This window comes from Sphaerodactylus townsendi, linkage group LG17 (genome assembly GCF_021028975.2).
Source record: "Sphaerodactylus townsendi isolate TG3544 linkage group LG17, MPM_Stown_v2.3, whole genome shotgun sequence".
Classification (NCBI taxonomy): domain Eukaryota; kingdom Metazoa; phylum Chordata; class Lepidosauria; order Squamata; family Sphaerodactylidae; genus Sphaerodactylus; species Sphaerodactylus townsendi.
This window is the reverse complement of record NC_059441.1, coordinates 23,757,646-23,780,813: the sequence shown is the minus strand read 5'-3', so window position 1 is coordinate 23,780,813 and position 23,168 is coordinate 23,757,646. Positions and strand designations below refer to the sequence as shown.

Here is a 23,168-nt window from a genome sequence, read left to right as displayed (position 1 = left end):
GGAACCGAGCTAAGCGGGCGGGATCATCTTGGTGCCTGTTTTGCTCCTCGATCGTGATTGGCACTTGTGTTACAGCAGGAAACAGGAGCATTCTTTTTTTTTTTTACAGTTTACAGTTACATGCCCTTTCTGCCCGCCACGACTCTCCCGTTCTGCGCATGGCACAAAAACGGCTCGTGATTGGTTGAACGGATGAGGTGTCGTTTCGATGCTTCCCCACTTCGAAGCTTCGAAGCGGTATCGACCTTGTTCCGGCAGAAAAGTGTAGTTCATAACTGCGACAAGGATGTCGCAGTTCTGAGGGGGGCGGGAACTGAGACAAAACAATGTTGAGCTCGGTGGCAGTGGGGATTCACTGAGGCAAACCTAGGTAGAAACCAATTCAACTCTGTCAGTGGGGAAAGCCCCAGCCGAGTGCTTGTTCAGCATATGGCTGTATGAAAAGGGATCCCGATCATGTACAGCATATGGCTGTATGAAAAGGGATTCCATAGCATTCCGCAGGTAAGTGGAAAAGTTTACCCCAATAACCATTTTTGTAGGAATGGACTAAAAAAGGTGGGAGAGTAGATACAACCTGTAATGAAGACTCTCCCGCCTTTTATTACTCTCGCCTGAATATTGGAAGAGAAAGATTGCTGAAAAAGGAACAGGTAAGCAATGTGGTATGAAACAGCCCATTGATTCTGACTGTGACAATCTCTACCAATATGTTATCAGTCAGTTGGACAGGCAAACATCTGGTATAAAAGGCTGGATGGTGGTGGTGGGGTGGTGGTAGTGGAGGAGGAGCAATCTACTCCTTGTCTTCTTTAGCCCCATTTTCCTTTATCTCCATGTGTGCTCCCCCCCAACTCACCCAACTTTCTCTACACCTGTGAGTATCAGTGTGGATCATGTGGGCCATTCTTCCATTACAGATAGACTTGCCAGCTGAGAAACCCTGGATATTTTGAGGGCGGAGCCTAAGGAGGGTGAGGTTTGGAGAGGGGAGGGATTACAATGCCATAGAGTTCACCTTCAGAAGTGGTCATTTTCTCCAGGGAACAGATCTCTAGTACTCTATGGGCCAAGAGATCTTCCTCTGCTGCCTAGAGATTGGCAGCTCTAATTCCTGAGCACTGAGCACTAATTCCTTGGATTCAGTGGCATGCACACTAATGGGAATTCTTGTACAAACGTGTCTTCCTGGGAAGGATGTGGGAACCTGTTTGTGCTCATGCCCCCTCCCTGCTACACTTCCATTTTCCTACTTTGCTTCTCAGGTCTTATCAGCTCATTACATACCTGCTGTTGTAGCTCTATCAGTAATATAGTATGTAGATTGTTTTGATCCTTCTGTGATGCAGCAGCCCAGATCCCTAAGCCCCTCTTCATAGGGCAAGGACTCCAGACCCTTTACCATTTTAGTTGCCCTCCTTTGGACCCGCTCCAGCCGGTCAATATCCCTTCTGAACTGCGGTGCCTGCAACTGTACACAATATTCCAGGTGAGGTCTAACCAATGCAGAATAGAGAGGTACAATTACATCCCTCGATCTTGACACTATACTCCTATTGATACAACCCAGAATCACATTGGCTTTCTTGGCAGTTGCATCACACTGCTGACTCATATTTAGTTTATGGTCTACTAAGACTCCCAGATCTCTTTCACATGTAGTGTTGTCAAGCCTATGTGTAGTATCTTACATTTATCTCTGTTGAAACTCATTTTGTTTGGTTTGGCCCAGCTGTCTAATCTGTCTAGGTCATTTTGAATTCTGACCCTGTCCTCTGGGGTATTAGCTACCCCTCCTAATTTGGTGTCATCTGCAAATTTTATTAGCATTCCCTCTATTCCATTATCCAAGTCGTTGATAAAAATATTGAATAGCGTTGGGCTCAGGACAGAACCCTGTGGCACCCCACTAGTCACTTCTTTCCAAGATGAAGATGAGCCATTAATTAGCACCCTTTGAGTTTGATCAGACAACCAATTAGAAATCCCTCTAATAGCAGCATTGTCTAGTCCACATTTCACAAGCTTACTTGTGAGAATATTATGGGGCACCTTGTCAAAAGCTTTACAAAAATCCAGGTATGCTCGTCACTTTATAAAAAAAAGTGATAAGATTGGTCTGGCATGACTTGTTTTTCAGAAACCCATGCTGACTTTTTTGTGATCACGGTATTCCCTTCTAAGTGCTGGCAGACTGTCTGTCTAAAGATCTGCTCCAGAATCTTCCGTGGTATCGATGTCAGGCTGACTGGACTTTTTCCCCTTTTTGAAGATGGGGATAACATTAGCCCTCCTCCAGTCCACTGGGACTTCTGTTCTCCAGGATTCTAAGATGGTTTCTTCTTCCAACAGACTGTGGGAATGGAGGGGTGTCATCCCCCTTGGGAAGTAGTCGGCCAGGGTGGAGTGACAGGATGTAGCAGGTGACACAGGGCTATGCTTAGTTCTGGCAACAGAAGTCTAAATGCTCATTCCTGAAGCTGTCTCATAATGCAGAAATCAACTGAAAACAGAGTCTTGTTATTGAACAGTCTTGGGTGTGATAAAATGCACTAATTCATGATCTCTCTCTCACACACACACACAGTGTGCAACCAGTATTCCATCATGGATAAAATACAAGTTTTATTTTTACAGAGTTCAAAACAGCGTCAAGAGCAGCAGACACAGCTGGGGTGGTTTTTTTGGCATTCTGTCTTGCATTTAATGCACAAGAGTTACAAATAAAAAAGGAAAGAAGAAAGAAAAAGACTCCTGTGGTCGGTTACTCTGGTTTTTTTTTGTTTAGCTTTTTACAGAGAAATCAGACAAGCATTTCTTCACTTCACTCTGCCTCCCCAACCCTCCGACGGTTTCTTTTGCCCCCACTTAGAACAGAACACGTGCAAAAAGCTGGCTCCTACCAGCATCCCGGAGACGTCGGCCAGTCGGTTTAAATTACTTTAAATTGACTATTTTCCCCCGTCTCTTCTTTTGGTAATAATTATTACGTTTTTTATATATATATATATAAATAGGTGCCGGGAACACAGGGTGCTCAGCACGGTGTTCCCTTTGAGATCGAGCGTCGTCTCAGGATGGGAGCTGCTTCTCCACGTGTGCCAGGGGAAGAAACTGCCACGGAAGGGAAACAAACTCAGGCATCAGTGGTTAGACGCATCCCCCCCCCCCTTACAGTTTGTGGAAAAGTGGGGGAGAAAATGGCTGGGGAGGCACGTCTCAGAAGTCAAATGAACTGTGCTCCTTGGATTTTCCAGTGGGACGTCCCGAGGAAAACCCAACTGACTCCACAAAGTTGTGGGGTAGATAATAAGAAATGACGTTTTCTATGCAACCCTATAATCTTTTGTGAGGCCAGGTGTGATGAAGGTGGTGACAGGTCGTTTCCCCACTTACCTCGACCACCCTTTGCTGCACGCTACTCTCAGCGCGTGTCATTTCTGGCGCGCTCCCGGGCTTCCCCACGAGCGCGGGGTCATCAAAAGGCACCGTTTTGAGGAGCGCCAGGAATGAAGTGCGCTGAGGGGATGCGAGAGCAGCAGCGTCGGGGCGGCTGCGTTGTCGCCGCCCCTGTAGTGGGGAGTTCTGCGGGACCCTGCGCTACTTGGGGAGAGTAGTGCGCAGTAGATGGTAAGTGGGGAAACAACATCAGGTAGAGCTTTTTCCCCCCTTTTGCAAATAACTTACAAAATTGAAGTTGACCACATTTTTTTTGCCAGCTGACCTGCAGGGTTTTCTAGGCAAGAGACGTTCAGAGGTGGTTTGGCATTGCCTGCCTCCGCATCATGACCCTGGTGTCCTTTGAAGGTTTCCCATTCAAATATGAGCCAGGTCAGACTCTGTTTAGGTTGAAGACAAGAAACATTCAGAGGTGGTTTGCCATTGCCTGCCTCCGCATCACACCCCTGGTGTTCTTTGAAGGTCTCCCATTCAAATACTTGCCAGAGTTGAGACTGAGTGTGTTACTGGTCACACTTGAGTGTGTTACTGGTCACACTTGAGACCAGTGTGTTACTGGCCTAAGGTCACCCGGCGTAGCTGAGTGGAATTCAAACCTAGGTTTCCCAGATCCAAGTCCAACACCTTCAGCATTATGCCCTGCTGGCTCTTGTGGCAAATCTAGGTGGCTTTAAAAAAGGGGATTAGACTAGTGTGACCAGACGTCCTGCTTTTGGCGGGACACTCCTGTTTTTAACCAATTTGTCCCGCGTCCCGCAGGGTTTTTTTAAATGTCCTGATTTTTGGAAGGCTGCCACGCTGCCTTCTGGGGAGCACCCCAGAAGGCAGTGTGGCAGCCTCCTGCTGCCGCACTGCCTTCTGGGGCGCTTCCGGTTCCCGCCCTGTGACAGGCCGGGAAACCGGGGAGCGCCCCAGAAGGCAGTGTGCTCCTGCGGCTGCGTGCGTCCCACTTTAAAAAGGTGAAAATCTGGTCACCTTGGATTAGACATATTTGGGGTGATTTGTGACTACAAATGGCTACTAGTCATGAGAACTTCAACGAAAACTCTCCGTGTTCGAAAGCAGTGCACTTTGGTTGCTGTGCGCAAGAAACGAAGAGAACTCTTCTGTTGTGTGCTGCTTGAGATTCTTTCCAGAGCTTACCCTGGTTGGAAGTAGCAAACGACTGGCAATGTACTCCTAAAACAGTCAATCTGGCCTACGCCCACTGATTTCAGTGGACTTCAAAAGATATAGCTCTGTTTAGGATTGAAGGGTGGGGGATTTACCCCAATGCAAATGCAATTCTCTTGTGGAAGAGCTGCGTTCCAAGCCCACTGGGCAGTTCTCCAATCAGTTAATGGGACATTCTGGCCCTGGGGTCTTTGAACCAACCTCTTGGAGAGGACCTGTGGCTCAGCAGAAGAGCTTCTGCTTGGATTGCAGAAGGTCCCGGGTTCGATCCCCGGAACCTCCAGTTAAAAGGACCAGGTGGCAAGTAATGTGAAAGATCTCAGCCTGAAACCTTGGATAGCAGCTGCTGGTCAGAGCAGACAATATTGACGTTGCTGTACCAACAATCTGACTCAGTATAAGGCATTTTTCTTGGGTTTATACCTGTTCATGGGAATAGCCAACCTCTCTTCACCACTAGACAGGACATAACACGCAGGGCCAAAGTGATTATGTCCACTCCGTGGTTCTGTGGCCGCTTGGTAAAAAAAGATCGATGGTCACTCAGAGCATCGGCTTTGAGGCATCTGATCCCACGGGGAACATTCTTTCGAAGATGGACATTGCCGGGCCTGTGTCAACCCTGAGTCTCGCTGGCCCGGTTTCTGCCTCCAGCCATTTTTTTCTTCCATTTCCCTCACAAAACTGAAAGCCCAAAATAAACTGGGGTGGGGGAGTGATGCTGGAACCAGGCCTGAGTAGGTGGATATTGACGAGGAAAGGGGTAGGGTTAAAAGCAAGAGACACAGATCTCCCAGGGTTTAGCTCTACGTCTGTCCCCACATAATTGCTGCCCTTTGCTGGTTTTTCCCACCTGGTCAGGTGGTCCTCGTTAATTTCAGCCTCCACACATGCTTTTCCATTTGCATTTATTTAAAGGCATTAATATAACCAAATGAGCAACGGTTGTCCATCCCCCGTCCTCTTGAAGAGGTGTGAATCCTGCCATCCCTCCCCCTCTGGCCACAACGCCTCGATTCATCTCCGGTTCTGTGACGTTCGCAGCCGCCCCTCTAAATCCCAAGATTGAAGCTGCATGGAGAAGAAGCAGCAAAAATGGCTCACAGAAATAATAAAACTCTTGCCCGCCTGGCAGATTAAATAGTTACATAGCCAATGGCTAACGTCGGGACCCCCTTAATATTTTTTATTATTTAACTTACCCTCTTGTGCTCCCCTTTCCCCCTCCCCCCCAAGGCACAAAGATCCAGGTTGTTAGTTAAAAAAATAATACTGGAATCATAATAGCTTTCGTTTGGCTGCTTTGAAAATGTTTCTTTCCTCCCCTCTTATTTTTTCTTTACATATACACAAGGTGGATTTTTTTCTTTAATATAATTTTTCCTTATATAACAACGACAAAAAAAAAAGCAATGAAGAAAAACTGGTTCTGTTAATATAACTGTTCCATAAAAATCTCTCTCTTATCTCTCGCTCTCGTTTCTTTAATGGGCGGCTCTCTGTGCCGTTCCTGGATTGGTCCTTGACCGAGACCGCGGGCTTCTCTTATGTAGTCTGCGTTTGTAGGTGGAGGCTGTAGGAGCCAGAGAGAGAAGAAAAGACATCTTGTTAGCCCTGGGAGAAGGTTACAGAGACCCTACTTGTCTGGAGCTAGCTTGACCAAGCTTCTCTCTCTCTTTTCCCCCTCCTTGGAAAAACACAGCCGAGGCTGTGCTGTGTTATTCCACCGGCTGGCCGTGTTGAATGTGCCATGGCGCCAGCCGGCTTGCAGTGCCACCGCACAATCGGGCCTTCTCTTGCCTCTGCAGCTCTGGGACCTGAATGAATCAGCCTGGCATTCCTTTTCAGTCTGCTCTGTAGCAACGCCTCTCCTCTTATCTGCCCCTTTCCACAAACACTGAGGGTGGAGAGACCAGAGTGTTATCTAGGATCCTGTGCTGAGACAATTCTCCAACTGTCCAGTGCGCACACCTAATTTCCGATAAACCAAGCGTTGCAGCCCCTTGGGCCAAAGTTGGTAACTTTGCTGGTATGCCCCGAAAAACAAATCGGAGAGCATCAGTGTGATGCAGCGATTGGAGCATAGTTGTGACTTTTCCAGGCTAGGTTGTAGTTTTTGCTCCTAAAGTTTTGCCTGCATCTATGGCTGGCGTCTTCCGAGGCACGTCGCACTAGATGTGTTGAAATATCATTAAAGATTTCTGACTTTAAATGTGTTTCTCTCAGGCCCCTTCTGCACCTGCAGAATAATGCGTTTTCAATCCACTTTCACAATTGCTTGCAAGTGGGTTTTGCTATTCCGCACAGCTGCAAAGTCCATTGAAAGTGGATTGAAAGTGCATTATTTTGCATGTGCAGAAGGGGCCTCAGTGGCACACTGTGGAGTGATTGTGGGGGGAATATATGTGGCAAACCACATTTGTGTGTGTCTGGGTGGAGTTCGTTGCCAGTTGCGTTTACATTCGCTACCGCATTTGCATATGTGTTTGCCAACTCTGAGCCTAGCCTACCTCACAGGATGAGAGCCAGCATGGTATAGTGGTTAAGAGCAGGTGCATTCTAATCTGGAGAACCAGGTTTGATTCCCCACTCCTCCACCTGAGTTGCAGAGGCTTATCTGGTGAGCTAGATGTGTTTCTGCTTTCTACATTCCTGCTGGGTGACCTTGGGCCAGTCACAGTTCTTCAGAAGAAGAAGAAGAAGAGTTTGGATTTATATCCCCCCTTTCTCTCCTGCAGGAGACTCAAAAGGGCTTACAATCTCTTTGCCCTTCCCCCCTCACAACAAACACTCTGTGAGGTAGGTGGGGCTGAGAGAGCTCCGAGAAGCTGTGACTAGCCCAAGGTCACCCAGCTGGCGTGTGTGGGAGTGTACAGGCTAATCTGAATTCCCCAGATAAGCCTCCACAGCTCAGAGCTGGGAATCAAACCCGGTTCCTTCAGGTTAGATACACGAGCTCTTAACCTCCTATGCCACTGCTGCTCAGCCCCACCACTCTCTCAGCCCCACCTACCTCTCAAGGTGTCTGTTGTGGGGAGAGGAAAGGAAAGGAGCTTGTAAGACACCTTGAGTCTCCTTACAGGAGAAAAAGGTGGGATATAAATCCAAATTCTTCTTCTTCCAAAATGAGGAGAAGAGGAAGACAGCCTTGAGCTTCTACAAAAATGGGCCAGATAAAATTGCAATTGATAAATAGCGCAATAAGCTTGGGGGTTTCATGGGAACTTGTGAGAGGTTTGACCTTAGATGCCTGGTGAGGGTTTCTACCCCAGGTAGTAGCTGTATATCTCCTAGAATTACAACTGATCTCCAGGCAACAGATCAGTTCCCCTGGAGAAAATGGCCGGTTTGAAGAAGAGGAGGAGTTTGGATTTATACCCTGCTTTTCTCTGCTGCAAGGAGTCTCAAAGCAGCTTACAAACTCCTTCTCTTCCTCTCTCCATGACAGTAGATGAGGTTGAAAGAGAGAACTGTGATTGGCCCAAGGTGACCCAGCAGGCTTCATGTGGAAGAGCGGGGGGGGGACCCCAATTCACCAGATTAAAGTCCATTGTTGATGTGGAGGAGCAGGGGAATCAAACCTAGTTCTCCAGATGAGGGCCCCACACTTTAACCACTACAAGCAAATCCTGCTTGGCTTGAAAATGTGGTAGTACTAAGGGCACACAGTGTGCAACAACACACTGCATCTAACTTTGGAAAAAAGTATCACAAGACTACACAACCTGGGACCCATCCCACACCACACAAAATCACCAGTCATTTACTATGACTTGCTCAATAACCACCCCTCCCATGCAATTTTGGGCAAGCAGTAAATCAAGGAGGCCTGTCAGGTCTTTGGTGGGCTGCCACGTGTGGCTGGCGAACTGCACGTTGCTCAGTGGGCTGTGGTTACCTCGGCCTGAGCAGCCATCTGGTTCCATCCCTGTCACATCTATAACTCAAGATCCCTAACTTAGCATCTGCTACGTTAACCCAGTAGATCTTGAAGGGTCACTGTACGAAAAGTAGAAATAACCGACTGACACGTACGATCTATGCAGGCTATCTGTGGCTCTTGCCACTCTCCGTTGGGTTGACACCGAATTGTGGGCACGTGGCGCTGCAGGTAGCCTTGGCTGCACTGATACCGCACCATAGAGTTGATCTCGTAGCGGTCTTTCTTCTTTCCGAAGTGCCTCGCGTTCTCTACCTCGGGTGGGTTACTGCAGGCCACTAGCGGAGACAGAGAGAACCCTCAAGTTAAAGCCACCATCCACTCAAAGCAGCGCATCAGTCAGCGCGCAATGCTCCTAGTCAAGTAGATCTGGAGAAATGTATTTTTTATTTTTATTTTATTTATCTTATAGGCCGTCCTTCCCATTGTGGGCTCAAAGTGGCTTCCAACATATAATAAAAACAATTAAAATGATCCAATAACAATAATAACTGTCCAACCTAACAGTCAATTGCAGTTCATTTGGGAATTTCCAATTCTGGGCACTGCAATTCAAGAAGGATATTGACAAGCTGGAATGGGTCCAGAGGGAGGTGACCAAAATGGTCAAAGGTCTGGACTCCATGCCATAGGACAGTGGTGGCGAACCTTTGGCACTCCAGATGTTATGGACTACAATTCCCATCAGCCCCTGCCAGCATGGCCAATTGGCCATGCTGGTAGGGGCTGATGGGAATTGTAGTCCATAACATCTGGAGTGCCAAAGGTTCGCCACCACGGCCATAGGAGAAGCAGCTTAGGGAACTGGGAATGTTTAACATGGAGAAGAGACGGTTAACAGGTGACAGGATAGCCATGGTTAAATATTTGAAGGGATGTCATGTTGAAGAGCGAACAAGCTTGTTGTCTGCTGCTCCAGAGACTAGAACACGGAGTCAGGGACTCAAAGCACAGGAAAAGAGATTCTACCTAAACATTAGGAAGAATTTCCTGACAGTAAGGCTGTTCAATGGTGGAATGCGCTGTCTTGAAGAGTAGTAGAGTCTCCTCCTTGGGAGGTTTTCGGACAGAGGCTGGATGGCCAACTGTCAGGAGTGCTCGGTTGGGTATTCCTACATGGTAGTGGGTTGGGCTTGATGGCCTTTGTGGTCTCTTCCAACTCTATGATTTGATGATTCTACCATGCATCATTTCTAAGCTAAACGTGATGCTGTCAGGTGGGAATCCACACCCACAAAAACCTGGTCTTGTTATGTTTCCAGAGGCAGTTTGGAGGTTGAGGTATCCTGGCTGTTGTTGTTTGTAGTGTGAGTTAGAGATATGCCATGTAGGAATGTGCAGGCTTAATTAAAACAGTTGTCGAAGGAAGGGGTATACCTGCTATATCTCAGAGCACGGCCTTGTAGAGTTGCAGACTTGGGAACTGGCAGTGGGAAGGTGAAAGGAGGGGGTTGCTTAGTAACTGAGTGAAGGGAGGGGAGCGATGTGGAAGTAATGGGGAAGGCCAAGCGTGAAAGCTTTAGTTTTTGGCAAAGATCTTTGAAGTGTAACCTGTTTGAACTCCAATCAATGAACCTATTTCGTATCCACTGAGTCTGTTTATTGGGAAATCCACGGGACATGACAGTGGGGCTGAAAGAGTTCTGAGAGAACTGTGAGTGGCTCAAGGTTGCCCAGCAGGCTTCACGTGGAGGAGCAGGGAAGCAAATCCAGTTCTCCAGATTAGAGTCCATCTCTCTTAACCACCACACCATGCTGGCTCTCAATGCAGCGTACCTGTGAGCCGAGTGCGCTGTGCCTACAAAGGAAAGGATGCCTGTTGTACCTGTGTGCGAACTGCTGCTTTGTCTTTTTAAAATTCACTTGGAAAGGAAGCAGTACTGTCCCGTTCTTTTCATTAGATGAAATAGGCCCATTGACAGTGTAAATCCAAGCAAAATTTAGTCCTTTTAAACTCATTGATTTTAAGGGACTAAGTAGGGTACAGTTCAGTTCAGTTTATTTATTTACAGTCACTGACCAGCAAAGGGTGCAATTCTTCTTAGGACTGCCTTCCCTGTATCATTATGGTACTAAAATTTTTGCCTTCAGAAGAGGCTGTCTGCTGAGTCTCTGTTCTGGACTGGCCTTCCTGTCAGGGGGCACAGTCAGAACAGTAACTCATGCAGAAGCACAAGAGGTAATTCTTCACTGTGGACAGGAAGGCCATTCTTACTTCTGAGAACTTGTTGGCTACTGCTGTGAAGTGCCTGTCTCCAGCAAGGCTTAGAGTTCCTGCTCACCCTTGTACTTTGGGATTATTCCCCAGAAACTCTGTGTTACCCATTATCTGGACCAGGGGTCTGCAACCTGCGGCTCTCCAGATGTTCATGAACTACAATTCCCATCAGTCCCTGCCAGAATGGCCAATTGGACCAACTTTTTAATCATAAACTTAGATGGGCATTTTCAAGAGCAAGATGCTATTCCTTTCCATCATCGCTACTTCAAGGCCGGTTCTCAAACATCCCTCAGCATGAACGACACTGTTCTTTCTGCCCTTCTTACATCGACTCCCTTGAACACATCTTGCTCTTCTGCTCCAAGTACAACAACTTTAGGTCCAACTTCTCTGCCTTAACCCCAGTCGGGTTCTCAGACCTTTCTACCAATGCAAGAATGATATACAGTATTTTTTTGCTCAAAAATCTTGAAGCTGAAATCACTGAAACTATAGCCAAATTTCTACTGTGTGTTCTAGATTAGGTTCCGTTCATATCTGTTCATGTCACTCACACTGTTCTGTACTGGATTTACCCCTATTCTGTGTCCCTATGTTGTATATGCCTAACAAAGGTCTCTAAATTCAGAATTCAGTAACTCATGCAGAAGCACAAGAGGTAATTCTTCACTGTGGGCAGGAAGGCCATTCTTACTTCTGAGAACTTGTTGGCTGTGGCAGTGAAGTGCCTGCCTCCAGCATGAACTGAATGAAGAAGAATGTTTCAGGTTTCTAAATAATGGCACTAGACTTGATCTTGAGGATATCCTTGGGAGAGGAAAGTGTTCTGCCACTCAAGGAAACGGTGTGTGTGTGTGTGTGTGTGTCAGCCCTCTACAAACTTATCCTCGCTGTTGTTCTTGGCTTTGCCATGTGACAGCTTTTGTCCGGCCTGCTCTCCTTCAGAGCTTTTGATGCCAGCGTTGCTAAGAGCCCCCCCTTCCCCCTCCCCCCACATTTGTTGCCTAGTCCATCAGCCAGGTCTGGTGGCTACAGAAACAGTAGAACTGGTTTCCTTTGTTAAGCCTGAGAGTCGGGATTGGGGCTGTACATAATGTACAGCAGATATATAAACCAGCCTTCTTCTGCCCTACTTTGAGATCCAACTGCAGACAGTGTTGTCTTTGAAACTTGGCCACAGCGATAATGGAATTAGGTGAATTTGTTTGTGTTTTGATTTTTTAAAGGGTATGGTGTAATTTGATTTCATGTTGTTACATTAAGAACATAAGAACATAAGAACAAGCCAGCTGGATCAGACCAAAGTCCATCTAGTCCAGCTCTCTGCTACTCGCAGTGGCCCACCAGGTGCCTTTGGGAGCTCACATGTAGGATGTGAACGCAATGGCCTTCTGCGGCTGTTGCTCCCGATCACCTGGTCTGCTAAGGCATTTGCAATCTCAGATCAAGGAGGATCAAGATTGGTAGCCATAAATCGACTTCTCCTCCATAAATCTCTCCAAGCCCCTTTTAAAGCTATCCAGGTTAGTGGCCATCACCACCTTCTGTGGCAGCATATTCCAAACACCAATCACACGTTGCGTGAAGAAGTGTTTCCTTTTATTAGTCCTAATTCTTCCCCCCAGCATTTTCAATGAATGCCCCCTGGTTCTAGTATTGTGAGAAAGAGGGAAAAATTTCTCTCTGTCAACATTTTCTACCCCATGCATAATTTTGTAGACTTCAATCATATCCCCCCTCAGACGTCTCCTCTCCAAACTAAAGAGTCCCAAACGCTGCAGCCTCTCCTCATAGGGAAGGTGCTCCAGTCCCTCAATCATCCTTGTTGCCCTTCTCTGCACTTTTTCTATCTCCTCAATATCCTTTTTGAGATGCGGCGACCAGAACTGGACACAGTACTCCAAGTGCGGTTGCACCACTGCTTTATATAAGGGCATGACGATCTTTGCAGTTTTATTATCAATTCCTTTTCTAATTATCCCCAGCATAGAGTTTGCCGTTTTTACAGCTGCCATGCATTGAGTTGACATTCCCATGGAACTATCAACTAAGACGCCTAAATCCCTTTCCTGGTCTGTGACTGATAGCACTGACCCCTGTAGCGTGTATGTGAAGTTTGGATTTTTTGCCCCTATGTGCATCACTTTACATTTTGCTACATTGAACTGCATTTGCCATTTCTGGGCCCACTCACCTAATTTATCAATTTATCATTGGATTTCTTCTATTTTATTGGATTGGATTTTGATGGATTTTACTGTTGGTTATTGTTGGATTTTGTTAGCTGCCTTGGATGTGGTCAGTAGAAAGGCAGGGTATAAATATCTTTAATAAACAAACACATACGGAAGTAAAAAAGAAGAAGAGTTTGGATTTATATTCATTTTCCTCTCCTGTAAGGAGACTCAAGATGGCTTACAAGTTCCTTCCCTTCCTCTCCCCACAACAGACATCGTGTAAGGTAGGAAGGACTGGGAGAGTTCAGAGAAGACGGCGACTAGCCCAAGTCACCCAGCAGGCTTCATCTGAAGGAGCGGGAAAACAAATCCAATTCACCAGATAAGAGTCTGCCGCTCATATGGAGGAGTGGGGAATCAAACCCCATTCTCCAGATTAGAGTCCGCTGCTCTTAACCATGATACCATGGTTCCAGGTGTTTCCCCATCCTGCTGTGATCCATCACCATCTGAGAATCCCTTCCCCTCCAAATATCTGAATTTCATTGCAATATAATTAGTACTGGAAGTCTATACCAGAATACCACTCTTATCTCTTTTTGGAGAGAATGGTGGCTGAAAAGCAGAATAAACGCAGAACCAAACAAATTAAGTCAGTCTCCCTACATGGTGGTGGACTCAACTCTCACCTGTTCCTTTCTTGCAGGTGAACGGGAGGTGATAGTTGCAAGGAACATCATTCCATTCGCCTTTCTCATGCCAAATCATTACCACGCAATCTTCTCCCGTGGCAAAGAAGTTGTCGGGTTGGTTGGGTCGCCAGTTCTCATATTGCTGGGAGTGGAAAGAGGAGAAGATTCGTTCGTTCATTCATTCATTCATTCATTCATTCATTCATTCATTCATTCATTCATTCATTCATTCATTCATTCATTCATTCATTCATTCATTCATTCATTCATTCATTCATTCATAGTTTTATTTACAGGCTGCCCTTCCCCAGTGGACTCAGGGTGACTAAGGGGCCTCAATTGGCAAATACAATAAAAGACCAAGAGAAGAATGTTTATGTTTATGCCAGGATGGTTCTACAGAATCGTTGGAGCATCTTATATTTGACAGTAAGAATTTAGACCAGGAAAGAAGGAAGCTCATCCTATTTTCTATAAATATCGAGGTAAAGACAGGAGGACTCTTATGCCCATATTGGTTGCCGGAACCGATATAGGTGTGACACGTGAGGTTGCTAAATTTGCCTGGATAATTTGTAAAAGGTACAAGGAAGGGTTTTACCTTATGTAATATTGTATTTAATATTCCAACTGTTTAGGATTTTGCCCTGTTGATTTTATTACTTAAGTTAATCTGATGTTTAATCTACAGTAATTTGTGTTGGATAGTGTTATGATTTTGGTCTATGACCGCAAACCAATTTCATTCATTCATTCATTCATTCATTCATTCATTCATTCATTCATTCATTCATTCATTCATTCATTCATTCATTCATTCATTCATTCATTCATTCATTCATTCATTCATTCAAGCACAAATGGCTGGGTACCACCTGAGCAGGTCATAGAGGAAAATATTAGACCCCCACCCCACCTTAAATTTTTTATTTTGTTTTATCAACTAAAGAAATAAAAAAGAAAAAGAAGTTAAAAACAAGCTAACATAGCAATAGAAAAAATAAAAAATTGAGAAGATAAGAAAAAACTAACAGAGAGAAAAGGAAATGAAATAAATATAAAGGAAAGGAAGAGGGGAAGTGGATTCTAAGCTCACTTACACTTGCTGATCCTAGATTTTCCAGAAACAAGTGGGTCTAATATCAGAACCCTTCTAGTCCACATGTCAAATTTAAGATCCCCAATTCCTGGGGTGGTGAAATCTAAGTAAAAATTGCTCTGCTCACTCTACAAGCTGGCAAAATCACCCCTATCAGTTATATGTGATTGGGAGCACCCGAAGGCTCAACCAAAGCGAAATACCATTCCCTGGAAGAGCCCCCATCCCTAACCTTGTGCCACAGCCTGATCTAAAAAAGGGATATTCTTCTCACGAATCTCCCACATCGTACGGATTTTAGCCTTCAAGTGGTTCATTACAGGAAGACAAGTGCCATGTGATTCTGTTCATTATGTGGCTTGGCTATCACTTTCAACATGGTCTCCTCAGTGGTAGCCTCACACCACAGAATGTAACTTACAAGGGAGTGTCCATCTGACCACCGGAAGTCATGTTCGACAGCCCTGTCACTGAGGCCAATCCATTGGTAGTCCTGCGCATTATCTAGAAGAGAAAGATTAAACTTAAAGGCAGTTTGTTCGTCATAGGAAATATTTTCTTTCTAAGAAATGGTCTCCTCCCCGCCCCCAAGTTTATTTTAAACAGCCCGTGACTGCCTGCTTTGATCAGCAGAGCCTTTGCAGGCAGAGAGGGGTCTGTCCCAAATGCCTGTCTTGTGGAGTCCTGTAAATGGATATGCTACAGATGGAATTTGTGAACTTCTGCATGCAGAGAAGATCTCCATTGCTGAGCTGTGGACCCTTCTTCCTTGCAGCATTTGAGCTATTTGTTCTCAGGAAAAAGAACCTGTGTTCATGCTTGAACTCTTCCATCTGGTGCTAGATTGCTGGTGAATGCCACTGACAATTTGAGAGAAACTTGAATACATTGATTTGAGGAGCCAAATATAATACTGAATCTATAATACTTGGTATAGTGGTTAAAACAGTGGATTCTAATGTGGAAAACTGGGTTTGATACTCCACTCTTCCACATGAGTGGTGGACTTTTATCTGGTGGACCAGATTTGTTTCCCCACTCCTAAATTCCTGCTGGGTCACCTTGGGCTAGTCACAGTTTGTTCAAACTCTCTCAGCTCCACCTACGTCACGAGGTGTCTGTTGTGGGGAGAGGAAGGGAAGGAGTTTGTAAGCCACCTTGAGACTCCTTACATCAGAGAAAGGTGGGGTATAAATCCAAAATCGTTTTCTTTTTCTTCTATTTAAGTACCCCAAGGTCAAGAAAATATAAAATAAAGGGCGACTCACTACAAAATTATAAAAGATATAGAAAAATATTACTGAATAAAACCACCAATACATGTTAAGGGCCAATAATAGCCTACATTACACATACATAACACAAATAGTTACAGCCAGTCAATTTTTAACCCTGGCTAACCAGATGCGCTTGGGCCAATTGGCCTTCCTCAGTGGTCAAAGCTAGGACATTTAACACCCAGACTAGAAATAATGTTTATTATAATCTTAATGACTGAGATGAATTGATTCAAAAAATTGGGGAAGAAACATAAGAAGAAATTATAAGTTAATGATAACATTGAGTCCAGCCAACAACACACTCACTGTTTACAAACTCCTGTTCCTCCGGAGTGATGATGCTGCTGAGGTGTGACTGGTGTTCACGGCACAGGTTTTCGGCATCCACCCACGTGTGCCGCTCTTCAAAATATTTGTAGCAGTTGCCTTGGAATTTGGTCCAGCCCACGTCACATTCTGCCAGATCTGGAAATGTTTAAAAAGAGTATGAACAACACAGAAGCAAAGAGCAAAATGCTAACCAGGGGTGCCAGATGTTCAACACATTGTGGATGTACAGAAAATAGAAACACTTTTTTTTCCAGGTATACTAGGTTCCTTTTCTCTCCTTCTGCTGTACAATAGCTAGGTAGCCATTTGGATAATGAACGTTGCTGTACGTGTCTGAGGCGCAGGGGAGCCACAGTATTAAATGTGGTACACTTTCCAAACAGATATCGCCAGGGCCAGTTCACATGGAGCAGTTCGGGGTCACAGACTCACTTTGCCCACTAAGGGGATGAACTGTTTTGGCAGTTTGGCACTGGGATTTAATAAGGAGTGAAGTCATTTCTTGAACCCAAGCAGTTTGGAAAAAAGAACACAGAAGAAATAGAAAGTCTGGGCAAATAGTGTCCCTCTTTGTCATTTCAGTCTCCTTTATTCCTTTACTATTCACCTTCCGTTTTCATTCCTGTTCTCTGACCCTTCCTTCCTTCCTTCCTTCCTTCCTTCCTTCCTTCCTTCCTTCCTTCCTTCCTTCCTTCCTTCCTTCCTTCCTTCCTTCCTTCCTTCCTTCCTTCCTTCCTTCCTTCCTTCCTTCCTTCCTTCCTTCCTTCCTTCCTTCCTTCCTTCCTTCCTTCCTTCGTAATCTAGCTTTTCTCTTCCTTCCTTTCTTCCCCTGTTATTTCCCCCTCCTTTGTGTTCTTTGTCATTTTTCTCTTCTTCTCTTCCTTTGGTTAGAAAAGCTTCTGATGTGTGTGTTGGCATGTAGAGAATGGGTGTGGGAAGCACAGGGCACTGATTACATAGGGCAGAAGCGCAGAAGCCTCATGCAACTGAAGAAATCACAGAGCATCTCAGAATGGGGCAAAGAGGCAATATTTCTATTATTTTAATCTTAAATATTCTAAAAATTGCATCAGAAACATGAGGATGATAATGGTAACAGATCAGAGGGGACAGGGCATTGCTGTGTTCAGAGGGTACTAGGGTAACACCGAGGAAGGATTTGGAGGCAAAAAATCCCTAAAGCAAGCTGTCAAACCTTAAATTATTTGATATGAGTTTAGTGGGGCATTATTCCAATGTAGGTGGAAATTAAAAAGGACCCTTGAGTTTTATTTTACATCAATGTGATTGTTGTGTATATAGTGTGTGATGTACATTTACTGTGTAGTGCATGTAGTAACGACAGAAATACAAAAACACACAGTGTGCCTTTTAATTTCTATTAACATTTAATTTCTATTAATATTTTATTGTTTTGTATCTGCTATGTCTTTCAATACATTTATGTGTCAACAAATAGTCTCTAGCTTTGCAAGAAGCTTAAAGATATTCTTATTGCATACTGGAGAACCTCAGAGATCAAAGGGCAGAACGTCTGCCCTATGGGAAAAGTCTGGGACATTTGGAATGGGCTCTGTGTGGAATGGGCTTCTAAGACACTTAGGGAAAACAATTGCCAAGATTGTTAGTTGCCATTTTAAAGATAAAAGTGACATGGAACCTCATAGTCAGAGGCAGTTTATCTCTTAATTTTAAAGATAGTTTTATTAAAGATAGTTAGTTGCCATATTAAAGATAAGCAGAAGGACCAGCATCTTCTCTGGTATCACATATTTTACCAGGAGATTGGGCTAGATGGGAGCATTTGGAGTAGTTCTATTGCTTTCTCATTCCCCAGGAAATGGAGAGAGAGAGAGAGAGAGAGACAGAGGATGCAGCTGTTAGTAAAGTTAGCTGAAGCCCGGTCGGCAGGCCGTACCGATGTCACAGAGGTCCCCTCCGTAGCTGGGAAGGCATAAGCATTTGAAAGTGTGGATGCCATCAGCGCAGGTAGCTCCATTCAGACAGGGGCTGGAGTGGCACTCATCAATGTCTGGAAGAAATCAAGGGCTACCATTAGGGTGGGCAGCAACTCCGCCAGCAGGAGAACCTGTTTCCTTGCTTGGTTGGGTAGGGATGACTATCAGCGACTTGGGGGTGCCGTGGGAGCAGTTTGGAAAGGGGCGCCAGCTTTCATTTTAGAACGGCTGCATCTACCGCTGAAGACAAACAGGAACGGAGAGCGGCAAGAAACCGACCTGCAGGCAGGCCGCCAGGCAACTGCCGCGGTCCCAAAATTCCAGGGATGTCTGCCTGAACTGGCCAAGCAGTGACACAAGGAGAGAGTCAAAGAAACAGAGACATGACAGATATTAAAAGTGAAAATGAGACAATATTGGATAATTCTTAATCATTTAATGGATAGTGAGCAAACAATTTGATATGATGGGATTTTTAAAAATTGTGTGGAGAAGTCAGAAAATGAACCCATCCTTCCCAGGGTGCTAGCTAACATGAGGACATGTCAGTATGTTTTGGCACAATGACCTTTTCAGCGTGCCTTGCAATATCCATTTCTCTTTTGAAATTATTTCCAAAGGAAGGGTGGAATAACAATAAATAAGCTAGACAGTATATGGTCGAAGGCTTTCATACCCAGAATCAACTGGCTGTTGTGGGTTTTCCAGGCTTTGTGGCTGTGGTCCGGTAGTTTTTGTTCCTAATCTTTCACCCACATCTATGGCTGACCTCTTCAGAGACATCTGTGACATACCTCTGAACATTTTTATTTTATTTATAAGTGTTTATGCCCCACCTCATACTAGTGTCTCTAGGCAGCTTACACAAGTTAAAAACAATGTTTAAAAACACAATAAAAATATCATCAATAAAATACAACAATTAAAACTATAATAAAAATAGCATTAAAATAACTCCAACAACAACAACTCCCCAACCCTCTAGACCAGCAGCTATGCAGGGGATTTTCCAGGGAAGCTAACCAAATGCCTGGGCGAAGAGGAAGGTCTTTGCCATGCACCTAAACACATAAAGCCTGGGACCGTCGTACCTTCGGGACCGCATTACCCCATATGTCCCTACTGCGGTCAGCAGAGGCCAATTTGCTGGTGGTCCCCGGCCCCTCAATGATGCGGCTGGCCTCCACACGGGCCAGGACTTTTACGGCGCTGGCCCCGGCCTGGTGGAACACTCTACCTCCAGCTGTCCGGGCCCTGCGGGACCTTGGTGAGTTCCGCAGGGCCTGTAAGACTGTGTTGTTCCACCGGGCCTTTGGAATGCCCAGCCGCTGATATGGTGCCCCCCCTTGCTCCTTGCCTTGGCACTGGTACATCAGAGCCCCTCATATTGAGGGGCCTGCCGTCCCCCCCCCTCTTTTGGGGCGGGTTGAAATGGAGGCTGGACGCCTTTGTTTAAATGTTAATTATTAACCGTTTTAAGTATTTTAAGACGTTTTATTGATGGAGCCTATGTATTGTGTATTGGATTCGCTCCTGTTTAATGTGTTATGTTTTATATTGTGTTGTTCACCACCCGGAGCCCTTCGGGGATCGGGCGGTATAGAAATTGAAATAAATGAATGAATGAATGAATGAATGAATGAATGAATGAATGAATGAATGAATGAATGAATGAATGAATAAATAAATAAATAAATAAAGGGTAGGTGCATGGCGCATCTCAGAAGGGAGACTATTCCAATGTCCGGGGGCAATCAAAGCCATAGATGTATAGTTTGCAGCAAAAACTACCAGACCGTGGTCCCACAGCCTGGAAACTTGATAGTGTGTTAGCAATCACCAAGCATTTCAGCCTGTCAGGCGGCTGCTGAGTGCGTCTGTCTTTTCGAGTTCTAAACAAATAAGCAGAAGCCCTAAATAAATCAGCAGACTTTGGTTTTAAAATGGAAGCCATGGAGATGAAAGACAAAAGACAAAAGGCATGTTTTTAATAATTGCTGATTTGGGACTTTTCCTGTTAGACTGGCTGGCTGCAGAAAAGTCATTTTATGGAATTTTTTTCGGTCATCAACCTGGCACTTCCTTCTGAGCTGTTTTTGAAGAGCTCGCGTTAAAGGCACATCTTGGCTGGGGACCGAAAGAGAAGGTTTATAGACTGGAATATAACTACTACAGTAAAAATTCTCTTCCTTCTCTTGTGGCTTTAACATTTTCTTTTCTTGGTTGAAATGCAATTCTATAAATTCTGCATAAACTCAAGGAGGAATAAATCACTGAGACATTTTCTTTGGACTCAAATATTGTCTAAGATGTTATAAGTTCCTATGGGCTTGAGGCCAATTTTCCCCCTCTTCTGATACTTCCATTTTCTAGTTTCTCTTTTTTTACCCTGTTTGTGAATTGTATGCCCTATTCTAACCCTCCTAGAGCATGTTCAGCATATTATTTGAAGGATTCATTTTAATTTACAAATGTCAGATTTGGGTGCACACTAGGGAAGTCCCCCGCCAAAAAGAAGAAAACCTTGCCTTGTTCGTGGTTAGTCCTATTTGACTTGGGCATGAAACACTGGTCCTTTCCACACAGACACTTTAAAATTATTTGAGGCAGGAAATAAAATGTTTCCTCCGTGGAGTTCTGCATTGTTGTTGTTTTTTTACCCCAAAACGTTTTATTTGCAGCCTCAAAATGTTTTAAATAAATGTACTTTAAAAATGATTCCGTCGTTGAAACATTTTCAAAATGGCCTCATTTGCTTGTGTGGTCCTTTTAAGATATTTCTCATGCCTCTCTGCCTTCCCTGCATTTTCTTATTGGCGCTATTTTCTCAGCTTACTCCTTGCCCTGCCAAAATTATAACTGTCACTTTCAGCTCCCTGAGCATCTACCAACTGATTTTTTATGCTGATGAGGTAGTGTTAGTGTGGTAATTTTACTTTATTTCTGTTCACTTTGTGTTCTTCCCACCTTTAAATTTATAATAGACAACAAAAATGTTCTTCAGCTGCTCATCTGGACACCTCCCAGTCTGGCAGAGAAACCACTCTGAGGGAACGCAAAAATAACCCCTTTCCCTCTGTCAGAAAATAAAAAGCAGGCACCAGAGTTTTTTTTAAGTACAACAATGGAATAAGAAGATTTTATTTACAGGAAAAATGAATTTTGGCAAAGGAACAACTATTTATAAACAAGAGACTGGTTCTTATACTCTTATAGAGTGGTTCTTATACTCAAGTAGTTACAGTATCTCTCTTGAGTGCTACAAGTTTGGTTCAGGTCACTAGCTTACTGTTTTTAAGATGTTACATTCAATTTATTTAAATATATAAAACTGCCAGTTTAGATTATTCTATATTCAGTTGTTATTAATGTTGGTTTTAAAAAACCTTTCTTTTACCCTCAGATAAGTATTTCAAAACAGTTCCTGAAGACACTAACTTCCAGACAATCCTCTTCAATAGAGTTGTCTAGCCCACACATTGCTTAAAACAGCAGGAATTCCAGCTAACCCTTAGGAAGCCAGTCCCTCTCTTTGTCTCTACCGCCATTCTCATAAACTTTTCTGCATAATAGCTGAGTGGGGTTTTCCTCAAAGACAAACCCAACCAAACAATCTGTGTGTTTATTTTGGCTACTGTTTTTGTTTACACCAGGGTCGTTGGATGTTTGACAGTGGAATGCACTGCCTCAGAGTGTGGTGGAGTCTCCTTCTTTGGCTGTTTTTAAACAGAGACTGGATGGCTCTCTGTCAGGAGTGCTTTGATTGTGTCTTCCTGCATGGCAGGGGGTTGGGTTTCATGGCCCTTGTAATCTCTTCCAACTCTGTGATTCTCCAGTTCTAATACAGGCTGTCGTGCCTCAAGAACCACACATCTGGCAGTCAGGAGACCTTAAAAATCATGGAGCATCTAAGTCACAGGTGTCAAACTCGCGGCCCTCCAGATGTTCATGCACTACAATTCCCATCAGCCCTTGCTAGTATAGCCAATGCTCATGTTGGGAGGGACTGATGGGAATTGTAGTTCATGAACATCTGGAGGGCTGTGAGTTTGACACTGCTGATCTAAGTCATTGGTATGAAAAAAAGGTGTCAATGTAAACTTCAGGTGTCAATTTAAGCATCACTTTACACTACTGAGTTCCCTTTTCGGTTGGAGAAAATGGGGACTGCAATTTTTGTCCCAAAAAACCACGAAACTATAGAAGAATTGCAACTTTTAAATCAGATTTCTGCTTCATGAAATTCCGTAATGTCTCTAAAGCAAGACGTGACCCTCCTTACCTTCCCATCATGTAAGGCTGGTATATAACAGGAAACTTCCTCCTGAGTCATTTCCCCAAGAACACATACCTAGACTGAGGAAGTCTTCTGCCCTCTCCCCCCAGTTTGAATTAATACTTTAATGGGAAAAAAGAAAGAGTTTTGGATCCTCTGAGGATATTGCAGATTCGATATGTGTTGCCCATGGGTCCAAAACCCAATTTCCCCTCCTCTTTTCACCACTGCAGAAACCATCATGAAATAAATACAAACCCATTTCACATTTCACAACATGAAATCCAACCGCACAACAGCCACCAAGTGTTATACAGTTGAAGAAAGATTCTTGAAATAAGACATGTCAGTAGTTCATAATCCTACAATCTGGGGCCCTCTCCACACAAGTCACTGAAAATGTTTTGAAAATGTCTGCAAAACATTTTCAACCCTCCCTCCCACATTTTTTTGCACTCACCCCCTTGCAGAGGCAAAGCAAGGGGGAACTGCGCCCGGGGGGCACGCATGCCCCACGCCCCTGTCCCGTTCACCCCCACCCCGTCCCGGAACACCCCAGAACA

At 44.6% G+C, this 23,168-nt stretch overlaps 1 protein-coding gene across 1 annotated transcript in view; it reads right to left on the bottom strand.

Moving 5' to 3' along the window:
• Positions 1 to 4,392: 4,392 nt before the first annotated feature.
• ACAN (aggrecan) overlaps positions 4,393 to 23,168 on the bottom strand; it is a 90,730-nt gene continuing 71,954 nt past the window's right edge. The window contains exons 10-15 of the mRNA XM_048482176.1: positions 18,290 to 18,403; positions 16,348 to 16,506; positions 15,183 to 15,265; positions 13,660 to 13,804; positions 8,668 to 8,850; positions 4,393 to 6,205 (exon numbers count right to left, since the gene is read on the bottom strand). Of these exons, the coding sequence (XP_048338133.1) occupies positions 6,117 to 6,205; positions 8,668 to 8,850; positions 13,660 to 13,804; positions 15,183 to 15,265; positions 16,348 to 16,506; positions 18,290 to 18,403 (773 nt within the window). The 3' untranslated portion in view covers positions 4,393 to 6,116. The remainder of the gene's footprint in view (positions 6,206 to 8,667; positions 8,851 to 13,659; positions 13,805 to 15,182; positions 15,266 to 16,347; positions 16,507 to 18,289; positions 18,404 to 23,168) is intronic.